The sequence below is a fragment of the Erinaceus europaeus genome, chromosome 15 (assembly GCF_950295315.1).
Source record: "Erinaceus europaeus chromosome 15, mEriEur2.1, whole genome shotgun sequence".
Lineage (NCBI taxonomy): Eukaryota > Metazoa > Chordata > Mammalia > Eulipotyphla > Erinaceidae > Erinaceus > Erinaceus europaeus.
This window is the reverse complement of record NC_080176.1, coordinates 61,498,176-61,521,156: the sequence shown is the minus strand read 5'-3', so window position 1 is coordinate 61,521,156 and position 22,981 is coordinate 61,498,176. Positions and strand designations below refer to the sequence as shown.

At 48.7% G+C, this 22,981-nt stretch overlaps 1 protein-coding gene across 1 annotated transcript in view; it reads left to right on the top strand.

Annotated features, from left to right (window-relative positions):
- The window catches only part of LOXHD1 (lipoxygenase homology PLAT domains 1), a 118,120-nt gene that overhangs the window by 77,114 nt on the left and 18,025 nt on the right, over positions 1 to 22,981 (top strand). Inside the window, exons 26-33 of the mRNA XM_060172330.1 lie at positions 2,847 to 3,001; positions 4,933 to 5,142; positions 5,255 to 5,390; positions 7,963 to 8,171; positions 9,926 to 10,111; positions 13,083 to 13,210; positions 21,378 to 21,495; positions 22,391 to 22,565. Coding sequence (XP_060028313.1) covers positions 2,847 to 3,001; positions 4,933 to 5,142; positions 5,255 to 5,390; positions 7,963 to 8,171; positions 9,926 to 10,111; positions 13,083 to 13,210; positions 21,378 to 21,495; positions 22,391 to 22,565 — 1,317 coding nt within the window. The remainder of the gene's footprint in view (positions 1 to 2,846; positions 3,002 to 4,932; positions 5,143 to 5,254; positions 5,391 to 7,962; positions 8,172 to 9,925; positions 10,112 to 13,082; positions 13,211 to 21,377; positions 21,496 to 22,390; positions 22,566 to 22,981) is intronic.

Here is a 22,981-nt window from a genome sequence, read left to right as displayed (position 1 = left end):
CAAAGCCAGTTTTTGGCCTAACATTCCTTCCATCTGCGCTGCTGCCTCTTTGGAGACAGAGCCATGTTGCCTCATAACGTGTCTTTTCCTATGACTCTTTCTCTGGGTTTTTGTTGCTATTAAATCAGGAGGGGGGGGTGTCTTCCCTGCTCTCCTGCATCCCAGGGGGCCATGGAAGCTTCCCCAGGGGTGCCCTTGGGCTGGGTTGTGGTAATAACACCCCACAAACCCTCTCTGTGCCTGGAAGTGTTTCTAGGGAAACATCTTTGCTGGGTGGGGTGGGGAGAGGGAGGAGGCTCCAGAAATAGCTGGGTTGACGGCACAGCCACATTGCTCAGCACCCAGAGGCCCACTCTCTTCCCAAAGGGCCAAGGGGAGCAGTGGGGTGGCCTGGGGGTGGGGTGGCTCTTGGTGACGAAGCACCCAGTTCTCAGACAGGGGCTCCTGGAGGAGGTGCTACCCAGGCGGCTGGGAGCACAACTGGGAGGGTGTGGGGTGGGAGGGAAGTAGATAGACAAGGCGCTGCATCAGAACTGTGACAAGATTCCTGATGTGACTTGTCAGCTCTAGCCACAGACCTGGGCAGTACTGGCCTTTCAAGCAGGAAGAGAAAACTATATTTATTAAGGCAAAGCATGAGCATGTAGGGTGGTGGTGTGGGGACATGCATGAGGAGTCATGGTCCCTCCAGGCCAGGGCTCACTGCACCCCAAGACCCTCGCAGAGCAGAGCAGAGCTGGTAGGGCTGCAACACTGGGCGGAGGTTTAAGGACGGGAGCTGGGATGTGTGGGGTCTGGAAAGATGTGGTGTAGCCAAGGTGGGCATGGCCTGTAGGTCAGTGGGGTACAGATCTGAAGCAGGAGGGTGGGGTAGAGGGTAGGTGCTGGGAACTCTGGGTGACAAGCACAAGAGCCTCAGGGTGAGCTGAGGAAATGGATGGGAGTGGGAAATGCTGATGTTTGCAGGGTGGGCAATGGATAAAGGATGCTGGGAACAACTCAGGAGTGTCCAGGGCTGAGAGAGAGAGAGAGAGAGAGAGAAAGAGAGAGAGAGAGAGAGAGAGAGAGCTTAGCAGGTTTGGAATCAGGCACTTGGTGCCATATGGGAGGTGCAGGGGCATGGGGGAAGCCTTGGTGCTGATCTCTCTCTCTCTCTCTCTCTCTCTCTCTCTCTCTCTCTCTCTCTCTCCTTTCTCTCTCCCTCTCTCTCCCTCTCCCTCTCTCTCCTCTTTCTCCTTTCTCTCTTTCTCTCTCTTTTTCTCTCTCTTTCTATCCCTCTCTCTCCCTCTCTTCCTCTCTCCCTCTCACTCTTAGTAAAACAGTGGAGTGAATTGCAAGTACTACCAAAAATCAAATAGTAATAATTATAAATAAAATCACACACACACACATATATATAATTTAAAAAAACAACAGAGCACAGCTCATCTCTGGCTAATGGTGGTGCTAGGGATTGAACTTGGAACCTTTGGTGCCTCAGGCATAAAAAGCTCTTTGCATCACCATTATGTTATCTCACCATCCGTACAAAAAATTTTTTTGAGAGAGCTCCCAGAAAGGCAGAGAGCAAGACGATGACACAGAAGAATCTAAGAGGAACATCTTGGGAGCCCTGCTGTGGGTAGAAAGTGTTCCCAGGCTCTGGGTGTGAGCAGCTCACCCCACCTTACTTTTCTAAATTTAATCAGCTAGATTAAACAAATCCTGTTCTTTCTGAGCCAAAGAAGGGAGGAGACACCACTTGGTCCCATACTTTTTTTTTAAGATGTGTTTATCTAGGGGGCTAGGAGTGGTGCACCTGGTTGAGTGCATGCATTACAGTGAGCAAGAACACAGGTTCAAGCCCCTATTCCCCATCTGCAGGGGGGAAGCTTCATGAGTGGTGGAGCAGGGCTGCAGGTATCTCTCTGTCTCTCTCCATCTCTATCACCCCTCCTCTCTCAATTTCTATGTCTCTATACAAAATAAATAAATGGATAAACAAGTAACTAAATGTTTTTTAAAAGATGTATATTCCATGAGAAAAAGAGAGATAATTGTATGATGCACTGGGGATTGAACCCAGGGCCTCACACACTGAAGGCATAACACTCTGCACCTCCATGCCACAGGGGACAGAGATTCTTTTCCTTTCATGAAAGTAAAAGACTCCACATTCCCTAGAGCATAGAGGTTGAAAAGAAGAACTGTTTTCTGGGAAGAACTCACAGTCACAACACCAGAGCGAGATAGCATCCATGTTTATTTCCCTAATAATCCCTAATGGCTGTGAGCCCAGCTCTGCTGAGCCCTTCTCATACCATGGGCAATGAGAGGGAGGGTGGCAGGCTCTGTGGCTTTGGTGACTGGTCCCCCCCCCCCCGAGTGCTGGGCACAGATGAGAATAAACACAAATAGCGAGGGGGACGCAGAGGGGAAGTGAGTCTTCCCAAAGTCCTCGATTATTTTCCGGGAAAGTCACCTGTTCCCCTTGGGGGCGTGTGTGCTTATGCCAGCATGCATGGAGGGTACTGGGGACACTGTGCCCCTGTGGCAGGCCATATCTGTAGGGTGCCTGCTGGACTCCATAGGAGACAAGATGAGCAAGTGGTCTGTGGGTGCTGGGAGAACCACCCACCACTTGGCTCTTGCAGAACCTGCTGCGGCCAGACCGGATGTGTTGCTTCCTGATGCTGAACTCCAGTACACTGGCAGTGAGAGGGGTGGGGGAGCTCATGCAAGGAAGCACTGGTCCCCCAAGCCCCAGCCTAGTGTGACACCCTCCAAACCAGCTCCCTCTGCCTAACACGATCCCCTCTGCTCTTCCGTCCTTCTGTCTGTCTGTGTCTGTTTACTGTCATGCCCAGTTGTGCTGTACTCGGTGCAGATCTTCACCGGAAACGTTCCCGGGGCTGGCACGGATGCCAAGGTCTACATCACCATCTACGGAGACCTGGGGGACACCGGGGAGCGGTACCTCGGCAAGTCAGAGAACCGCACCAACAAGTTTGAGAAGGGAACGGTATGAGCGACACAGGCCTGGGTACCTAGGGGCCAGCTCTCAGGTACCCAGGGCTCTCTGGGGCCTCAGGGTGCCACTCACCCTCGTGGGGGTGCATTTCTCTGTGCTTTCCTCTGAGGAGTTCCAACACCCCACCCCATTGCCACCTGCTCAGCCAGGGCAGGGGTCATGAGTCCTGAAACAGGTTCAAGGTGGAGCAGAGGGGAGGGCCGTGTAGGAGACCTGCTTGAGCTACTGCTGTAGAGCAGGTTGTCTTCAGAAAAGATCTCTCCTGAGGCCAGGTGGTAGTGCACTAGGCTGAATGCATGTTACCATGTCTAAGGACCCGGGTTCAAGCCCCCAGTTCCTACCTCTGGGGGGAAGTTTCATGAGTGGTGAAGCAGGTCTGCAGGTATCTCTCTGTCTCTCTTGCTCTCCCTTTATACCTCCCTTCCCCCCCTTAATTTCTTCTGTCCTGTCTAATAAAAAAATAAACAATAAATTAAAGAAGAAAAAATATTTTTAAAAAGATAACAACAAACACCACTTTGTCATGAATCATTCCACACATTCTTGAAGGTGTCCCCCCAGGACAGGTGCAGAGAATTAATGCTGGTCAGAGTGTGCCCACTTGTGCTTTAGGGGTGCATTGCCCTGTCTGTGCCCCAAGGTGAGCAGGGCCACACCAGCCATCAGCCAGGCATCTGCAGTGTTATTGTGAAGATCGGCCTTGGTTATCTAGAAAGCCCAGCTTCCCATCTTCAGCTCAGCTCTGCCTCCTGGACAGTGTAGCTAGCCCTGGCCTCATCCAGGCACAGGGGACTGTCCCCTCCTGGGCTTTCAGGACCCTTTTCATCCTCCCCTCCTGCTCTGGCTGTGAGCATCCAGGGAGAGGTGAGGGGCAGGGGGCAGCCAGTTCTGGTCACAGCTCAGGTCCCAGAACTCAGCAGTGACTCTGCACATGTTCTAGCAGGAATGTGGGTGTCATTACACACACACACACACACACACACACACACACACACACACTTCTGCTCAGTGCATCCTCCCCAAGCTTCCAAACTAAACATGTCACTCAGCAATTCCAAACATCAAAGTGCTCAAGTGCCTCATGTCACCTCTCTGAGGGCATAGCAGTGACACAGCGGAGGACATCAGGTCACACCCCGCACATTCCTGCTAAACCCACACCAGTTGGTGCCCCTCTGCCTCACCTCTACAGGGCCTCCCTCACTGGGCTCAGATAGCTTTTCAGCTTCCTCCAGGAACTGGAGATTTTTCCACAATTGACAACACCTGCTTTTTCCCATCCACCATCCACCCGCCCAGCCTCTGCAAGGGCTCACGCCAACACTCGGCTTACCTAGACGGCCAGTTAGCAGCCCTGGGCTGAACACCCTCTGGTGTCCCACGCCAACTCACAGGACTCCATCAGCACCCTCACACACACACGCAGGGCTCACCCAAGAGGAGCTAGGCTGTGACACGGGGCCATGTACAGTAAGGCTTCGGGATGCCAAAGGCTCCCTGTTAGGTACTGGTGTCCCCAGGGCCTGTGCACCCCAGCAGGTGAAGGGGCTGGAAGGTAGATTGAAGTGGAAGTGTAGAGGGTCAAAATGAGGCTCACCTTGCTCCCCAAGGCCCCACATCTTCAGGTGTCAGGAAAAGCAAACAGAAATGGAGCCAGCTCACTCGGTGTGACAGCTGCTCACATTCTGCTCCACATGGAGTGTCGTCATAGTGCTCAGGATGTTGCCAAGTGTAGGAGAACCAGGCAGCTCCCAGTTCTCCAGGTGAAAATTACCCTGTAATGGGTAGCTTCATGCACGTGCCAAGGTGCCTCTCCAGCACAGGTGTGTAGACTCCGACCTACCAAGTCACGTTGTGTGCCCTTGTGTCCCAGGCTGAGTCACACTGTGTCTTGCTGAGTCTCTGTGCCCATTTCACCCCAGGCCGACACTTTCATCATTGAGGCGGCCGACCTGGGCGTCATCTACAAGATCAAACTCCGCCATGACAACTCCAAGTGGTGTGCAGACTGGTACGTGGAGAAGGTGGAGATCTGGAATGACACCAACGAGGACGAGTTCCTCTTCCTGTGTGGTCGCTGGCTGTCCCTCAAGAAGGAGGACGGGAGGCTGGAGAGACTCTTCTATGAGAAGGTGTGTGCAAGGTGGGGGTGCAGATCCCTGCCCAGCCTGCCACCACCCCATGGAGGCCCCTGGGGAGGAAGATTCCAGAGTCACGATGTGCCGGGGGTCCTCTTACCAACAGGAGTACTCTGGGGACCGGAGCAGCAACTGCAGCAGCCCCGCCGACTTCTGGGAGATCACCCTGAGCTCCAAGATGGCTGACATTGACATCGCCACGGTGACAGGGCCCATGGTTGACTATGTCCAGGAGGGCCCGGGTATGCCAAACTGAGGGCTCCTCAGAGGAGGCATGGGCAGTGGAGATGACCTTGTGGTTGGCTACACGTCAGCTCCACTGTCTCCTGACTTAGAGCTGACATCCTGTGGGTTACACAGGGCTTCACCTCTGACATTAAATTCATCCCACAACACATCCCCGGGAGGCAGCGAGAGCACAGTGGTTAGTGCCCCGTGCAGTGAGACAAGGACCAAGAGAGCTCAGAGGCACTGAGAGTACAGTGGTTAGCTCCCATGCAGTGAGACAAGGACCAAGAGAGCTCAGGGGCAGTGAGAGTACAGTGGTTAGTGCCCCATGCAGTGAGACAAGGACCAGGAGAGCTCAGGGTAATGATGTCCTCAAGCCCCTGCTCTACACGGAGGGTCTTGTCTGTTCCACTTTCATCCAGATTCCTGCAATGCAGGCTTAGCCCAGAGGACATAGCACACTTTTTGCTGGATGGAGACCCCAGCAGCAGTCACAGTACCCTGTGCATCATAGAGAAGACAAGGGCACACTTGACGCCTGATATGTTCAGTGTGAGCTGAAGAGAGGGGAGTCCTGAGTTATTATTATTATTATTATTATTTACCAGAGTACTGCTCAGCTTTGGTTTATGGTGGTGCAGGGGATTGAACCTGGGCCTCTGGAATCTCAGGCATGAGAGTCTCTTTGCATAACCATTATGCCATCTGCCCCCACCCCCTTTTTAAATATAGTTTTATTTCTGGTTCTCACAATAAAACATAGTGCCTGGGGCCAGTTATTCTTGGCTTTGATACTTTTCTCCCTACAATGATATTGTAACCTCCTAGCAAATACATTTTCTAACCAAATTTTTGAGAAAAGGAAGTTGGACATCATTAAAATGCATTTCCTTTCCATTCAGTTCTCTTACAGGGGACAACCACTGTATTCCTCTCTGGGAGACCCTGGGTAGTCCTGTGGGTCTGGGCAGAGAGAGCCAGTCATTTTAATCTCTGCGTTTTTGTTGAGTGAATGAATGATGGGACCCATGGGGACACATTCTCCTAGAGCACCACTGTGACCCATGGAAGGCTTTCTTGCAGAGAAATTATCATATAATTCCAGGTCAGAAAGCAACACAGGTAGCTTCATCCAGGAAAATTCAGTTTGGAAAATTTTCAGAGATACAGATTGCATAACCTAAGACCCATTAGCCCAGGACAGTTTCCTCCCAAGCTATTAAGAAAGATGCAGGGCAGGGTAGTGATACACTTGGTAGAGAGTGCATACTACCATGCACGAGGACCCAGGTTCAAGCCCCAGATGCCCACCCGCAGGGGGAAGCTTCACAAATGGTAGAGCAGGTTTGCAGGTGTCTCTTTGTCTTTCTCCCTCTCTATTCCCCCTTCCCTCTAAATTTCTCTTTCCTATCAAACAAAATAAAGTTTAAAAGAAAAATTTTAAAAAAACAAATCTTTTTCTTTCACGTTGGTGAGTAGTTGAGACAGATAGGACCCCTCAAGAAGTCAGAGCCTTAGGGATCCCTGAGGGTGACCTCCATCCTAACTGTATCCTGTGATTCAGGGTGACTGTGGCAGCCTCACAGTCGCCCACACTTCTCCACAGGATGAACTGAAGGGCGAAGGGGAGGAGGATTGTCCTCCCAGCTGAATCAGATGCTTCAGAGGAAACTTCCCCAGAAACTTCCCAATGTCTGTTTCCATGTGATGATATAGAAATGTCATATTGGTGGTTACATCAATATATGTCTGTAACCATAGCTACTGAAAGGATGGATGGTGGATGCAGTCAGAACTCCATGCCCCACTACCTGAGCAAGATTTTATGGTGACAATCTAGTTTTAGAAATGAATACTTTCTAGAGCTTTTCTATCTGTCTGTCTGTCTATTGTGTATTTATCTATCATGTATCTATCTGTCCATCTACCATCTACCTATCTGTCATGTATCTATCTATCTGTCCATCTATCATCTATCATCTGTCTATCTAATCACTCTACCGTCTACTTATCTATATCCATCTCACACTGTCTCATGGTTTTTCCCCAAATTCATGCTTGTTGTGAGACTTTGCTTTTGCAGAGTCATGATAAGCCTTCTGTACACCTGGTCTCTGTACTTGGTGAGAAGCTATTGTTCATTTACTTCTCATGGGACAGCAGTACAAACTGGTCCAGGACATGGTACAGTGGATAAAGTGTTGGACTTCATGAGCATGAGGTCGTGAGTTTGATCCTGAGTAGAGGATGTTCCAAAGTGAAGTCTGGTTCTCTTTCTTTCTCTTTCCTCCTATCTCATTAGTAAATAAGTAAAACCTTAAAATAAAATTTTACAAAGACAGCTGGTGTGTAGCTCTTGTGGGAATGGTAACGGCTGCTCTCCTCAGTTTGCACTGGAGTCACTATCTCTCTGCTCCTGGCAGAGCAGACCTGGTCACAGACAACTCTCCACTCTGGACAGTCCTGCCTCTCTGGGGGTGAGGGGGCTGAGACCAGTGGCTGTGGAGGTCTTCTCCAGGCCCACCAGATGTCCTGGTCTGCCTAGCCCATTATGCAGCTGAGCCTGAACCCTGTCACCTCTCACAGTCATCCCCTACTATGTGTCAGTCACCACCGGGAAGCACAGGGACGCGGCCACTGACAGCCGGGCCTTCGTGGTGCTCATCGGAGAGGACGAGGAGTGCAGCAACCGCATCTGGCTGGACTACCCCGGGGGGAAGAGGGGCTTTGCCTGTGGCTCCGTGGAGGAGTTCTATGTGGCAGGCCTGGACGTGGGCATCGTCAAGAAGATAGAGGTGCTGCTCTGGGCTCGGGAACTTGCGGGGTGGGGCAGGGGAACTGACAGCACAGGAGTGGGAGGGGCAGTGGAGGCACAGACACCACCTTAGAACGGGCAGCAGGGGCCACTTCCTGGACACTGCCATCTACTATCTGGCTGACCCTGAAGAAGCCCAGTGTCACACATGCCCATGGGAAGCCTGGTTTGTCAGTAACAATGAGCACAAAGTCCCTTCAAACCACCTCACTGTATTATCCTGCAGTGTCTTGGTCAAAAGCCAGACACAAGTCAGCTGGGTTCTTCCAGGGCCTCCTGGCATCAAGCTGGTTTTGGGGCGCAGTACTATTAGGCCTTCTAGCTGCAGACTGATTTGGGGGTGCAGTCCATCAGGCCTCCCTCTTGGCTGGCAGCAAATTTTTTGGGGGGTACAGCCCCATCAGGCCTCCTGGCAGCAGATAGATTTGGGGGTGCAGTCCCATCTGAGGCTCCTCAGCTGAGTTCCCTGTCAGGTTCCTCGGTCACTTCTGGGATCTGCTTCTTGTGGCTGCAGAGTCAAGTTCTCTTACATCCAGGGGCTGCTGTCTGCCACCCTCCCCACCACAGCTTCTTCAGGGTCAGCAAGATAAACTTTTCTCTGCTTCAGATCTTCTGGACCTTTTCTCTCTCTGATATCAGACCACTTTCAAAGAGCTCATCTGATTACACCAGAACAATCTTTATTTTTATTTTTTCCTGTTAATAATCCACTGTTCCCAGAGGCCATTTCCAACCCCCACCCCACCCCCTGCTTCATTTATTTATTTATTAATAAAAAAAAAGGTAAGAGGAGAGAAAGAGAAAGAACCAGACATCACTCTGGTACATATGCTACTGGAGATTGAACTCAGGGCTTCATGACTGATAGACCACTTCCTCTTTTTTTTTTTTAATTAAGACAAAGAGAAATTGAGAAAGGGGAGATAGAGGTAGACAGAGAAACACTGTAGAATCGCTCTACTTATTATGAAGCTTTCCCCCCTGCAGGGGAGGACTAGGGGCTTGAACCCAGGTCCTCACACATAGTGATGTGTGTGTTCTACTGTGTGTGCCACCAACTGGCTCCCACCAGAACAGTCTTCAGCCTAATTTAAAGTCACCTGGTCAGAGATCTTTATTTTACCTGCAAAATCTCTCTACCTTCATAGGAGGGACTGGGGTTACATGAAAGAGAAGGACACAGGGGCCAAGTGGTGGTGCATCCTATTTAGCACACACGTCACCACACATAAGCATCTGGGTTCAAGCCCTTGGCCCCCACCTGCAGGGGAGGAAGCTTCATGAGCAGTGAAGCAGGGCTGTAGGCATCTCTCTCCCCCTCTTCATCTCCCTCTCTTCTTTCAGTTTTTTCTTTTCTGATAAAATAAAAACTAAAAGCCACTAGGAAAAAAAGAGAGAAAGAGAGAGATGGGGCCAAGTGGTGGCACACCTGGTTGAGCACACATGTTACAGGGCTCAAGGACCTGGGTTCAAGCCCCTGGTCCCCACCTGCAGGGGGAAAGAAAGCTTTATAAGTGGTGAAGCAGGTCTGCAGGTGTCTCTCTTTCTCTCTCCATCTCTATCTCCCACTTCCCTCTCAATTTCTCATTGTCTCTATCCAATAATTAATTAATTAATTAGTTAATTAATTTAAAAAAGAGGAGGACATAGAGTCTATACTGGGGGGAGGAAGGTGCAGGACAGAGAGAGGGAGATGGTGAGCAGATTCCCATGAGACCATGTGTCCCCTGCCAGCTGGGCCATGACGGGGCCTCCCCTGAGAGCTGCTGGCTTGTGGAGGAGCTGTGCCTGGCTGTGCCCACCCAGGGCACCAAGTACACCCTGCGCTGCAACTGCTGGCTGGCCAAGGACCGGGGCGACGGTGTGACCTCCCGAGTCTTCGACCTCCTGGATGCCATGGTGGTGAACATTGGGGTGAAGGTATGGGTTGGGGGGAGCCTGCACATGGGGCGAGTGCAGTACAGTTGGGCTGGGAGTGGCAGGGGAGAGGGGAGGCAGGAAGCAGGAGACTGGTCCCTGGACCTTGCAGGGGCTGCAAGCAGACCTGCTTTGCTGGGAGCCAGAGGGCACAGGCTTGTCCGGTCTGCTGCTGCTGTGTGACAGGGAACAGGCCCCTGGATGCCCTGGGCCTCTGTGTTTCCCCACAGCCCTGCTCCCTGTAAGAACCGGTGAGAGGGGCCCTCCAGAAACTGCTTCAGCACCAGCAGCAGGACAGTGGTGGGGACAGATGGCCTTTGGGACACTGTGCAGTGTCTGCATGAGGCACCATAGCTGGTAAAGCCTGGAAGGTGGGTGACCTCCACGGCCCCCAGTGGATGGCCACTGGCCTGGGATGAGCTGCACAGACTCACATGGCAGAGCTGGGCAGGACTCTCGGGTGTCAGAACCCAGAAGTGCATGGTGGTCAGTGGCCTGGGTGTCTCTGGTTCCTATGTTGTCTCAGGCTTCTTCCTCTCAGGAGAATTGGGAGGATTCACAGAAGTTTCCAGGTCTCATCTCTTCCTGAATCTAATTCACTTGGCTATTCACTTGGCTTGACTCAGGTCAGGATCAGTCAAGAAGAAATCAGCGTGGGGGGGCAGGGGAGGCAGCCAGTGACACACCTGCTTGAGCACACACATACCATGTGCAAGGAATTGAGTTCGGGCCTCTGCTCCCACCTGCAGGAGGAAAGCTTCATGAGTAGTGGAGCTGGTCTGCAGGTGTCTCTGTCTCTCTCAGTCTCTATCTTCTCCTCTCTCTCAACTTCTGTCTCTATACTAAATAAATCAATAAAAAGATTAAGAAAAAAAAAGATTTCCAAAGCCCAGACAACCTCTCACTACTAGAATGCATGAATACAACTGGGATTTGTTTGATTTAATTTTTATTTTAAATTATTTTTATTGATCAATATTTATTTGACAGGAACAGAGAGAAGTCCAAAGGGAAAGGAAAGATAGAGGCGAGAGAGAGACATCTACAGTTCTGCTTCACCACTTGTGAAGGTGAAGGTGGGGACTGGAGTTTGAATCCAAGTCCTTGGACATTGTAGCATGTGTGCTCAATCAGGTGGACCACCTAGCCCCCAATGAAAAATTTTTTATTTAATTTTTTGTTATTATTTATACCAAATCCCTGCTTAGCTCTGGCTTATAATGGTGCTGCGATTGAACCTGGGGTCTTTGGAGCCTCAAGCAAGAGAATCTACTTTTGCAGAACCATTATGCTGTCTCCCCAGGCCTAGGGACTCAATTTTCTTCCTTTCTTTCTTTCTTTTGAAAAGCTGACATATTTATTTTATATTAGGGGAGATTAATGATTTACAGTAAATACAGCTGTTGGTACATGTGTAAAATTTCTCAGTTTTCTTCAAAACACTCTCATCTTCAGCCCAAATGGACCGGAAAGATCCCCCCCCAAGTGTCGTTTACTGTGATGCAATACACCAAGCCCAAACACAAGTTCTGCTTCATATTTCCCTTTCCATTCTTATTTCCCAACTTCTTTTTTTCAGGACTAAAATATTTATTTATTATTTACTTATTTTAATTTTTGAAGTCAATTTATTTTTTAATTTTTATTTATAAAATGGAAACGCTGACAAGACCATAGGATAAGAGGGGTACAACTCCACACAGTTCCCACCACCAGAACTCCATATTCCATCCCCTCCCCTGATAGCTTTTATATTCTTTAACCTATGATGGACCCAGGGTCATCATGGGGTGCAGAACATGGAAGGTCTGGCTTCTGTAATTGTTTCCCTGATAAACATGGGCATTGACAGGTCGATCCATACTCCCAGCCTGTCTCTCTCTCCCTTGTGGGGTGGGGCTCTGGGGAAGCGGGGCTCCAGGACACATTGGTGGTGTTGTCTGCCCAGGAGGATCTCAATTTTCTAAAAGATGCGTTTCTATATGTTTTTGTTTGTTATGAGAGATAGTGACATTGCAGGTGAACCGAGTGCATCAAACCTCAGGGCCCTGTATTCTACTTCCTAGCTGAGCCTCTTGTCAACCTGGGGTTTTTATTTTTATTTTTTAATGTCTTGAAGAGACCAGACCAGAATACTACTCCATTATTTATATTATTTTATGTGTTTTTGTTTACTTCTTACACTTTAAGCACCTCACTGCTCAACTCTGATTTATGGCAGTGCTGGGACTTTGGAGCCTCAGGCATGAAAGCCTTTTTGCAGAACCACTATACTGTCTCCCCAGCCCCTCCTCTTTCTCTCCTTTAATCTGGTTTCAGGGACTGGACAAGAGGAAGTGTGTTTCCTACTGCTGAATCATCTTCCCAGTCCTTTCCTAATTTCAGTGTACCAAGAAATCTGTGAATGCTGGGTCTTTCAGCACATTTCTGTTTTTCCATCACTATCAGAGTTACTACTGGGGCTGTGCCTGCATGATAAATCCACTGATCCTGGTGGCCAGTTTTTTCTCCCTCTCCCTCTACTTTTCCCTCTTCTTCCTCCTCCCCTTCCTCCTCCTCATCCATCTTCTGATAGGACAGAGAGAAATTGAGAGGGGAAGGGGAGATAGAGAAGGAGAGAGACAGAGAGACATCTGCAGCCCTGCTTCACCCCCCTGCAGGTTGGGAGAAAGGGGGTTGAACCTGGGTCCTTGCATGTATTACCAGGTGCATCTAAATAGGTGCAGCACGGCCCAGCCCCTCTGCCATATTTCTGTTGCACATGTGTCCTCTGTCAGAAATGGAACTTTCTTCCAATAATGAGCCAGACGGGGACAAAGAGAGGGACAGGCCTGACTCTTGCTGGTGGTGGGGGGAGGGATATTCATGTCTGTTAGGGGGGAGGCCTCTTTTCAAGGAGCATGAAGAATGTGTCTTCTCGCCCCAGTGAGGGAGGGGCAGACTGGGGCTCAACACCCCCCTCCTCTCTCGGCAGGTCCTGTACGAGATGACGGTGTGGACCGGCGATGTGGTTGGGGGCGGCACTGACTCTGGCATCTTCATGACACTCTATGGCATCAATGGCAGCACAGAGGAAATGCAGCTGGACAAAAAGAAGGCCAGGTACCCACAGGGGCCTCTGCCCACTCCTGATCACCCAGCCTTGCACCCTCTCTTTTTTTTAAAAAAAATATATATTATCTTTATTTATTTATTGGGTAGAGAGAGAACCAGAAATCTAGAGGCAAGAGAAGGCAGAGAGACAGAGAGACAGAGAGACACCTGCAGCCCTGCTTCACCACTCACAAAACTTTCCCTCTTCAGGTGGGAACTGAGGGCTTGAACCCAGGTCCTTGGGTTCAACCAGGTTCGCCACCACCCAGACCCATCTCTCACCCTCTCTCTCTTTTGCAACCTCTGCCATACTGCTCCAGCCCCTCATTCAACCCGATTGCTCCTCTGACGTTTGCTTGGTCCAGAGTTTGTCTCTTCTATATGACTGCTCTCTCACAGGCTGACCTGCTCCCCTGTGCCCAAGAAAAGCTCTGCTAAGGCTCAGTTTTCCTTGGTCAGTGTAGCCTGTGACCCATCCATCTTCCTCTTTCAGTCCTATCTACCTCTGTGCTGTTGCCTTCTCTCCTCCAGCCATTACTGAGGGCTGCTCACCATGAGTCCGTGGGCTGGCAGCAGCGTTTGTCAACGTGAGGTCCTGGTTCTGTTTACTGCACGGGGCTAGTCTAGGAGTAGAGAAGGTCGGGGAAGCTGAGTAGAAGGTGTACAGGACTGTCATGCTACTTTTGGGATTCTGTGAAAGTCTAGAAATAGTTTCACATTAAAAGAAGAAGGAGAAGCTGGGAGGATTTCTTGAATGTCAAAGATGATTAGGAGTTTAGCATAGGTTGGATGCCAGCTCAGACGTAGGAAAGAGAGAGCAGCCAGGAAAGAAAAAAGCCATTCTCAGGCACCTAGTGCCCATGGGAGCCAGGACTCCATGATGAGGTGCATTTTGTGCCAGGCTTTCCCATAAACCCTTGCATTATGGGCCCTCATGTCCTCCCTACAGCTCTGTGAGGACCAGTATCTTCCATACTCATTTTCAGGTGACTAGACAAAGGCACAGAAGGCAAAGTCAATGTACTCATATCCCAGAGCTTCTAAGTGATGGTACTAAGAACTGTACCATGGCTCAGCTCCTGCTGCCTCCTAAGGTAGTTAGTAGGAAGGAAGGCGCAGGACTTGCATGCCTGAGGCCCCAGTTTTGATCCTCAGCACTGCATAGGTCAGAGCTGAAGGGTGTAGTGGTCTTCCTCTCTCTCAATTTTGCTGTATCACAGTTTTTGTTGTGTGTGTTTTTTATACCAGAGCATGTCTCAGCTCTGGCTTATGGTGGTGTAGGGGATTTGGGACCCTCAGGCACGAGAGTTAGATTGCATAACCATTATGCTCTCTACCCATGTGCCCCTTCAATCATAAAGTTTATATATATATATATATATATATATATATATATATATATATATATATATCCACCACCAGGTATTGCTGAGACTCAGTGTCCACATGCCTCCACAAATCTCAACTGCCTTTTCTCTTTTTTTCCCTTCCTCTCCTCTAGATAAAGGTTGAAAAACAGTGAGAGATAGAGAGGGAGAGAGTGGCAGAGAGAAAAGAAGATGCACAGAAACAATGATCCACCATTTGTGAAGCCCTAGGGCTCAACATGATGTCTTCGTGAATGATATGTGCTCTCTGATGGGTAAGGCACCTGCCAGTCCCATTAAGTTTTTTTTTTAAGAGAGGCATTAGCAGTGGCAGTAGAGACAGACTACCTGTGTTGATTTTCTGTGTCCAGCCATTGTTTCCAGACCATCTCCTAGCTCCCAGTCTCTTAAGGTTGAGGGGGGATACCCAGAGTCCAAGCCTAGGATTTCTAAAACTTACCTCCAGACACCTGCTCCTGAACCCACACTGCCACCTCCCCAGGCTGGAAGGCAGGATTCAGGAGCTTCAGTTTTGAACAACTATAAATACTGTGAGAACAATAATTTCCTCTCCTGTCATCCCCCCCCCCAAAAAAAAAACACCCTCCCCTATTCAGGCACTGTGAATGCTACTCTATAACATACTAGCTCCGTGCAAGACACAGAAGTGTAGTAAGTAGACTGTTCAAAGTCCCACAGCAATAAGTAGGGGAGCTGAGAATTGAACTCAGGCAGTTGCAGATATAACCATAAACAAAAGGAGAACAAAGGCTGTTTGTTTAGAACTTTCAGTAGCAAGGATATTAACCACACCATTCCTTGGCTGGGCAGAGGCCACCATTAGGGGTGTGGGAAATCTTGCACCGGAGCATGATTTAGGGTCTTCTACACCCCACTGGAATCAGGATGCTTTAGATCATTGGCATCAGAGTTCTATGATAGATAAATGTATTAATGTATTAGAATGTAAAATGTATTAGAGTTCTCTGATTGGTTGGAGAATTATTAGAATTCTCTGATTGGTGGGAGAATGTATCAGATTTCTGATTGGCCTGGATAGTGTATTAGAGTTCTCTGAGTGGTCTGGATTCTCTGATTGGTCTGGAGAATGTTTTATATATATAGGGTTGGTCTTGCGTTGGGAGCTGAGGCAGAACAGGGAAACTTGTTGTCACCAACCAAGTCCCTACCCTTGAGGAGCCACTGCTGGTGTGGCTGTGGCTTGGCTTCCTAGGACACTTGCTGCACAAGTAGTTGACCAGAACTCTGTTATCACATATCTTGCTGTTTGCATTTTCTTTCTCTTCCCCAATCAAAAACTCCCTGGCTTTCCACAGATTAATTACCCGTTGTCTACATTCCACCTCATTTCACAGATGCGCAGGCATAATTGCTGGTGGGAGAGATAGTCAGTTCCTTTCTAGGAGTATCTGAATTCCAGCACTGACTTGAAAGTCACATTATAAACACAACCATATTGTAAATGACTGAGGCATCTTGTTAGTTAAAAGGATGTTTCTTTTTTGGAGAAGAACTATCATTTTCTAGCCACTCTGGTTTACAAACTCTTAATCCAGGACCATTTTGTTTTATATCCTTTTTAAGGGCCCCCATGTCTAACCTGTGCCTTGGGTCCTTCTCATAAATATCGGAATCTTGACTCAGGATTTGGACGGTCAGATCTGTGGTGTGTGCTGTGTGCACAGCTTGGCATTGCTCAAGTATGTGTGAACTGACTAAAGGTAGAAATGTCTGCCCACAGAAAGCGCTGCGTGGCCTTGCATGCCATCAGCGGCATTACTCAGAGGCCAGATCTGAGCAAGGTAGATGGTAACTCACTCTACTCTGCTTCCTGGATGCAGTTCCCAACTTCTCATCTTGCCACTTGGGGCAAAATTGTTTTGGTGCGCTAGATCACACTATATGAATGCATAGAGCGTTCACAAAAGATGATGCCTCCAAAGGCTCTGTTAAAACCCAAGAGACGAATCTTTGTGGAATTTGAGGCTCTAGAAGGCCAGCGAGTGTACCAGCTATTTTATGTTTTTTATTTATTTTTGCCGTTGATATCAAAAGATATTTTTATTGGGGCATTAATGGTCTACAGTCAACAGTAGAATACAGAGTTTACACATGTATCACATTTCTCAGTTTTCCACATAACACTCTGACCCCTCCCCACCTCTGCTGCCATCAGGTTCCAGGACCTGATCTCTCCCCCACCCCAGAGTCTTTTACTTTGGTGCAATACACATGCCGGCTATTTTAGACAAAGGGATATGGTCTCACTTTAGAGGAGTAAATGTCTTTATAAGAGATCTTTCTTGTGATCTGAGAGGTTAGGCAGTAGCTACAGCTTGGACTTGGATCCATGAGGAACTGAGTTTGATTCCATCATGGGATGTGTCAGTGTGGTATTCTAGTTTTCACCCCCTTTCGCTGTCTCTCTGCCTCTATCTCTTTATCTCTCTCCCTCTCATAAATAAATAAATAAATAAATCTTTCTCTAAAAAGAAATCTTGGGTGAGGAGACATGGTTAAAAAGACTTTTCATGCCTGAGGCACCAAAAGTCCCAGGTTCAGTCCCCAGCACCACCAGACCTGAGCAGTGCTTTAGCAATAAATAAATAAATAATAACTTTTACACGTGAACTTGAAAAAACATATAATATATAGCTAACCCATAACTATGATCTTGGGAGAACTATGGTGGTTACCACTGAGAGGAAAGGAGTACAGCACAGAACTCTGATGGTGGGAGTGGTGTGGACTATGCCCCTCTTATCTAATAATTTTATAAATCACTAATAAAAATAAAAACAAACCAACTAGGAAAAAGATACCTTTCTTCAGTCCAGTGGAGACCATGAGCTAGAAGAGTCCTTGGTCTGGAAGCAAAGATTTTTAGAGTTCTGTTGGTTTGCCGATCAAGATGGGACTGTGGTTTTTGCTCACCCTCAGTGCAGAAATGAGAGAAGGTGTGAAGCAGGCAGAGGGCCAAGGCACACGGCTGCCAGATGCCAGGGTCATGATGAGCACGGGAATTTTGAAAACTTTTTATTTATGAAATGTAAATATTCACAAGATCATAGGATCAGAGGGGGACAATTTCATACAATTACCACCAACAGAACTCTGTATCTCATCCCCTCCCTTGAAAGATTTCCTATTCTTTTTTATTTAAAATATTTATTTATTCCCTTTTGTTGTCCTTGTTTATTGTTGTAGTTATTGATGTCATTGTTTTTGGATAGGACAGAGACAAATGGAGGAGGGGAAGACAGGGGGTGCGGAGAAAGATAGACACCTGCAGACCTGCTTCACCGCTTGTGATGCGACCCCCTGCAGGTGGGGAGCCGGGGGTTCAAACTGGGATCCTTACACCGGTCTTTGTGCTTTGTGGCTACCTGCATTTAACCTGCTGCGCTACCGCCCGACTCCCAGCTTTCCTATTCTTTATCCCTCTGGGAGTATGGACCCAGGATCATTATGAGGTGCAGAAAGCAGAAGGTCTGGCTTCTATAATTGCTTCCCCGCTGAACATGGGCATTGACAGGTCGATCCATATGCCTAGCCTGTCTCTCTCTTTCCCTAGTGGGGCTGGGTTCTGGAGAGGTGGAGCTCCAGGACACATTGGTAGGGTCGTCTGCCCAGGGAAGTCAAGTTAGCATCATGAGAGCATCTGGAACCTGGTGGCTGAAAAAGAATTAAGATATAAAGCAGAACCTAAGATATAATCATGAACCTAAAGGCAATAATATTGCAGATGAAGATTTGGGGTCTCCATTTTGGAAAAAGCCAGTGGGTCTATTTTACGCGTATTCCAAGGGGCCCATGACCCTACTAGTTTCTGCCTGAGCCTGACATTTAATATGCAGGTGGGCCCAAGTTGTTGTCTGGGGAGATGGTGTTATAATTGGAAAAAAACTAGAAAGCTGGATCAGGGAAGAAAGCAGCTCCCACATATGGGAAAAGTATATAAATATTGTTACCTGTAAACCCCATCAATTTGATCTGGGGTCCATATTTAGCCCAAGAGCCTGTGTAAGTTCTGCATCCCTGTAGGTCTGAGCTCACGTTCTGTGGTCACGGCTAGGAACATTCCAGGCTGCACTAATTTCAGGACCCATCTTCCTTAAGTAGTAGGTAGAGTATGTTATCCAACCTCCTTTCAGAGAATGGAACAGTCCCTACCATTATTATTCCATGTTGAGGGCAAGGTCCTATAGGGACCCACAGAGGGGTCCATTATGTTGTTCCTGATAGAGATGACCAGTTACCATGGAGAGAGATATCTGTTAGAGGTGTAGGCCCATCATGTCTGTGTGGGAATCCCAGGACTCCCTGACTAGGGCCCCAGGTGATGGGGTGGCCTGATAGTGACTAAGGGTTATCATTAAAATAAACCAGTCCCTTGCCCTTATTCAGCTTTTGTAGTCCTTAGTCTGACAAGGTCAGCTTTGGAGTGGTTGAGGGATGTGTAGTAGGAGGTAGGTAAGGAGGGAATCTAGATCTAAATAGAAAATATTTAACTAGGTACATTATGATGTATTTTTAGGTCTTTCTACTTGCTTGCTGCATTTATTGACTCACTTCAAACTATTACTTTTACTTTAAAGTATATATTTTCCCCTAGCTTGTGAATACATATACAAATGCCCTATCTCATGGGCCCTGGTCTATATCTAGGTTTTGAAGTTTGCTAAGAAGTATACCACCAAAAATGGAATTAAGGAGTCCTATGAATTAAGGAGGTCTCACCAGAGCAATGAAGCTGAAGGGTTGACATTCCATGCCTGATGTCTCTGGACACAGTCTGAAGTGAAACATGCCAAGGTGGTACTGGTTGCACTGATTGAGTTGTGATCAGCAGATACTGTATCAGTTGGTATGAACTGAGAGAACATGTAGGAAAGTGAGCCCCACCCTAGAGGTTCCAGGCCTGGGAGAAATATGGGCCTTATAGAGAAAGGGGAAGTTTCCTGCTATCTTAGGATTTAAGAAGGCAATAGATAGTTATTGCTATAACCAAATTATTTGGTAATTGGGTTAAGTTTGAAAATCCCATTGTTAGGATTTGCTGTAGCACACAAGACCTCACCATAATTTAAGTTCTTTTATGCTATTTACATATAGCTGCATCTTATAAAGTGATACCACCAGTGAGCATGGGAATTTTGACTCTTCCTCCTTCCCCTCCTCCTCCTTTTCCTCCTTCTACTCTTCCTCCTCCTGCCTGTCCTCCTCCTCTTTCCCCTTCTCTTCCTCCTCTCCTTCCCCCCTCTCCCTCTGCCTCCTCTTCTTGCCCCTCTCCCTCCTCTCCTCTCCATCCCTTTTCTCCCCTTCTCCTCCTCTTCCCCTTTCTCCTCTTCCTCCCCTTTTTCTTCCCCCTTCTCCTCCCCTTTTCCTTTTCTTCTTTTTTCCCTGGGAAAAAACATTCAGCTCTGATTTATAGTGATGTGAGGGACTGAACTCAGATCCTTGGAACCTCAAGCAGAGAAGTCCTTTGCATAGCCATCATGTTATCTCCCCTGCCCAATTTTTCACTTTTTATTATCACAAAAGGCAAAAAGCCACAAGGCTTCTGTCTCATTACCATTGTGATGACTGAGCACAATCTGTTCTCAGCTTATAGCACTGGGACCCCAGCTCCTACTGTCTGTGGCCTGTTTGTAACACAAGTCTTGTCTCAGGGAAGTCTGACAATAGCCCTAGGGGCTTAGCCGCTGCAGCATCAGAACCCAGCCAGCCCTCTGCTACCATAATGTTGGGATTATAGCATCTCTGTGAGCAGCGCAGTGAGGGCTGAGACCAAGCCACCTGAGATCATGAGGTCACTCCTCAGAGACAAAGCAGTGGCAACAAAAGCAGGCTGGTCTCTCATTGATATGCCAGTGTGCCATGAATGGCGGTGTGGACCAGGCTGGCATCACCGTGCACTGGGAGTAGGGATTGTGCAGCACACATCCTGCCCCACCATTTGTGGTGGCTCCATTCATTATCAAATCCCCTGTAAGTTTGCATCCAGGGAAGTCTCTCTACCTTTTTTTTTTTTTCTTTTTGCTACCAGGGTTACTTCTGAGGCTCAATATGCATAGTAAGCCAACTGCTTCCAGCAGTCCTTTTTCTTTCTTTTATTTGATAGAAAGAGCGAGAGAGAGAGAGAGAGAGAGAGAGAGAGAGAGAGACCCGCAGCACTGCTACACCACTCATGAAGTTTCTTTCCTGGTGGGGACCTAGGGCTTGAACCCGCATTCTCACACATGGTAGTGTGTACTCTACTGGGTATGCCACCACCCAGCACCTCTTTTTTAAAATTTTCATGAGAATGAAATTTTATTTCTATTTTGAAAAGGATGCAATATTAATAAGAAAGAGAGAGAGGGAGAAAAAGACAGAGAGAGAGAATCACTGACATATGCCAGGGAACGAACTCAGGGCCTCATGCCTGAAGGTCTAATGTCCTTTTACATTGTAAGCTGATTTCACGTTCAGGTGGTCCTGATACCATCTGGAGAGTCTGCAGGTGTCACTCCTCTAGTCTGGGAAGGAAACCGCTTCCTGGATTGGAGCTGGGAGTGATCCAGGTTATGAGGAAACTAGAATGCAGAGCCTGAGGTTCAGGGCCACCTGGACTAGCCAAGCTCACACACCTGGTCTTGGAGAACTCATCCAGGGTGCAAGAGTCAGACTACTGGGGGGACCAAGTGAGACTGCTCTCAGCACTTTGAAGCCTGTGACTGGTAGCACCTGGACCTTTCGAGACGTCAGCCACCTTCCTCATGCCTCTTCTCCCTCCCACACCCCAGGTTCGAGCGAGAGCAGAGTGACACCTTCATCATGGAGATCCTGGACATCGCCCCATTCACCAAGATGCGCATCCGCATTGACGGCCTGGGCTGCAGGCCTGAGTGGTTCCTGGAGAGGGTAAAGCATGTGCTCACCCCTGCTCCCTGCCCTCCTTCTCTGGGGGGTCAGTGGCCATATCCAAGGGCAGATGTGGCCTGAGAGAGCTATTACAAGAACCCAGGTCATATAAGATCAATCGACCCTTTGACTTGAATTCACCAGACAATAGCCTCATTTCTTCTTGTCTTGTCCAAATCAAATCACCCACCAGAAGACATAGTGTGAGTTGTCATTGTTACACGGGCAGGCAAGGTGTGGCTTCCTGGAGGACATGTACCGGGGAGGACTGAGAGAGGAGTAGCAAGAAGTGGGAGCATAGAGATCATGGTGGTGGGACCTCCAGGCAAGAGGGCAAAGAAGCCCTTGGTGCCTTGTGCCCACATCTTTGGGTGGCGGCCCCTCTCTCTCTCTCAGGCCCTTGCTCTCCTGAGTGAGGACACACACTCCACTCAGCCAAAGCCACGCTTTGAGCCTGCTCGCATTCTAGCTACCTAGCACCACCAGCAGGTTTTCTTTGGCTCGGCAATATGGTACCCAAGCCAGGGACATGGTGTCCATGCCAGGACAACCTGACCAACCTCAGTTCTGTCCCCGGGGGCTTGCGCTGGCTGGTCCCTTCTGTCATCCACCCAGTAGACATTTCTTGTGTGCAGTGGGAAGCATCTTCCAAAACAGGATTCCATCAATGATCCCTTCCAAACACCCACCCCTGGGTTATCACCATGGGGACTTCAGAGCCTGTGTGAGGGACACAGGGCAGAACCCCTGTCCTGGGGAGGGCCCTGCCCACACTCCTTCAGTCTGAGTCAGAAGACCTCTCTGATCTGAGATCATAATGTCTTGGGTTCAGACAAGGAGGCAGGATTAGCAAGTGGGGGAGCAAGAGTTTCTTCACACTGGTTCCCCCATCTAGATCCTCCTGAAAAACATGAACACAGGAGACTTGACCATGTTCTACTACAGTGACTGGCTGTCCCAGAGGAAGGGTAAGAAGACGCTGGTGTGTGAGATGTGCGCTGTCATTGATGGAGAGGAGATGATGGAGTGGACTTCCTATACTGTCTCTGTGAAGACCAGTGACATCCTGGGTGAGTCAGGCCTCCCACCCCACCACTCACTGGCCACTCCCCCTCGCCCACCTTCAGTGAGGGCCTAGGCCCTGGACACTGTTTTCTGAAGGGCATGAGCACTTCTCTATCCCCTGACATCTCACCCCTCTCAGGCAAATGACATTAGCTTCTCCCCCACTTTTTTAAATTAGTGATTTAATATTGATTAACAAAATTGTGAGATAACAGGGGTCTAATTCCACACTGTTCCCACCACCAGAGTTCCCATTCCCATCACGGCAAACTGCAGTGGTTCTCCTAAGGCCACAGATATGGGTTGACTATGATAACTATCTATATATTGTCGGGCTGGCTTCGCGAGAGGAGACAGACGACCCGGGACTCATGGCTGGGTTGTACGCAGTATCTCTTTATTCATGCAGGGCGCAGTGCAA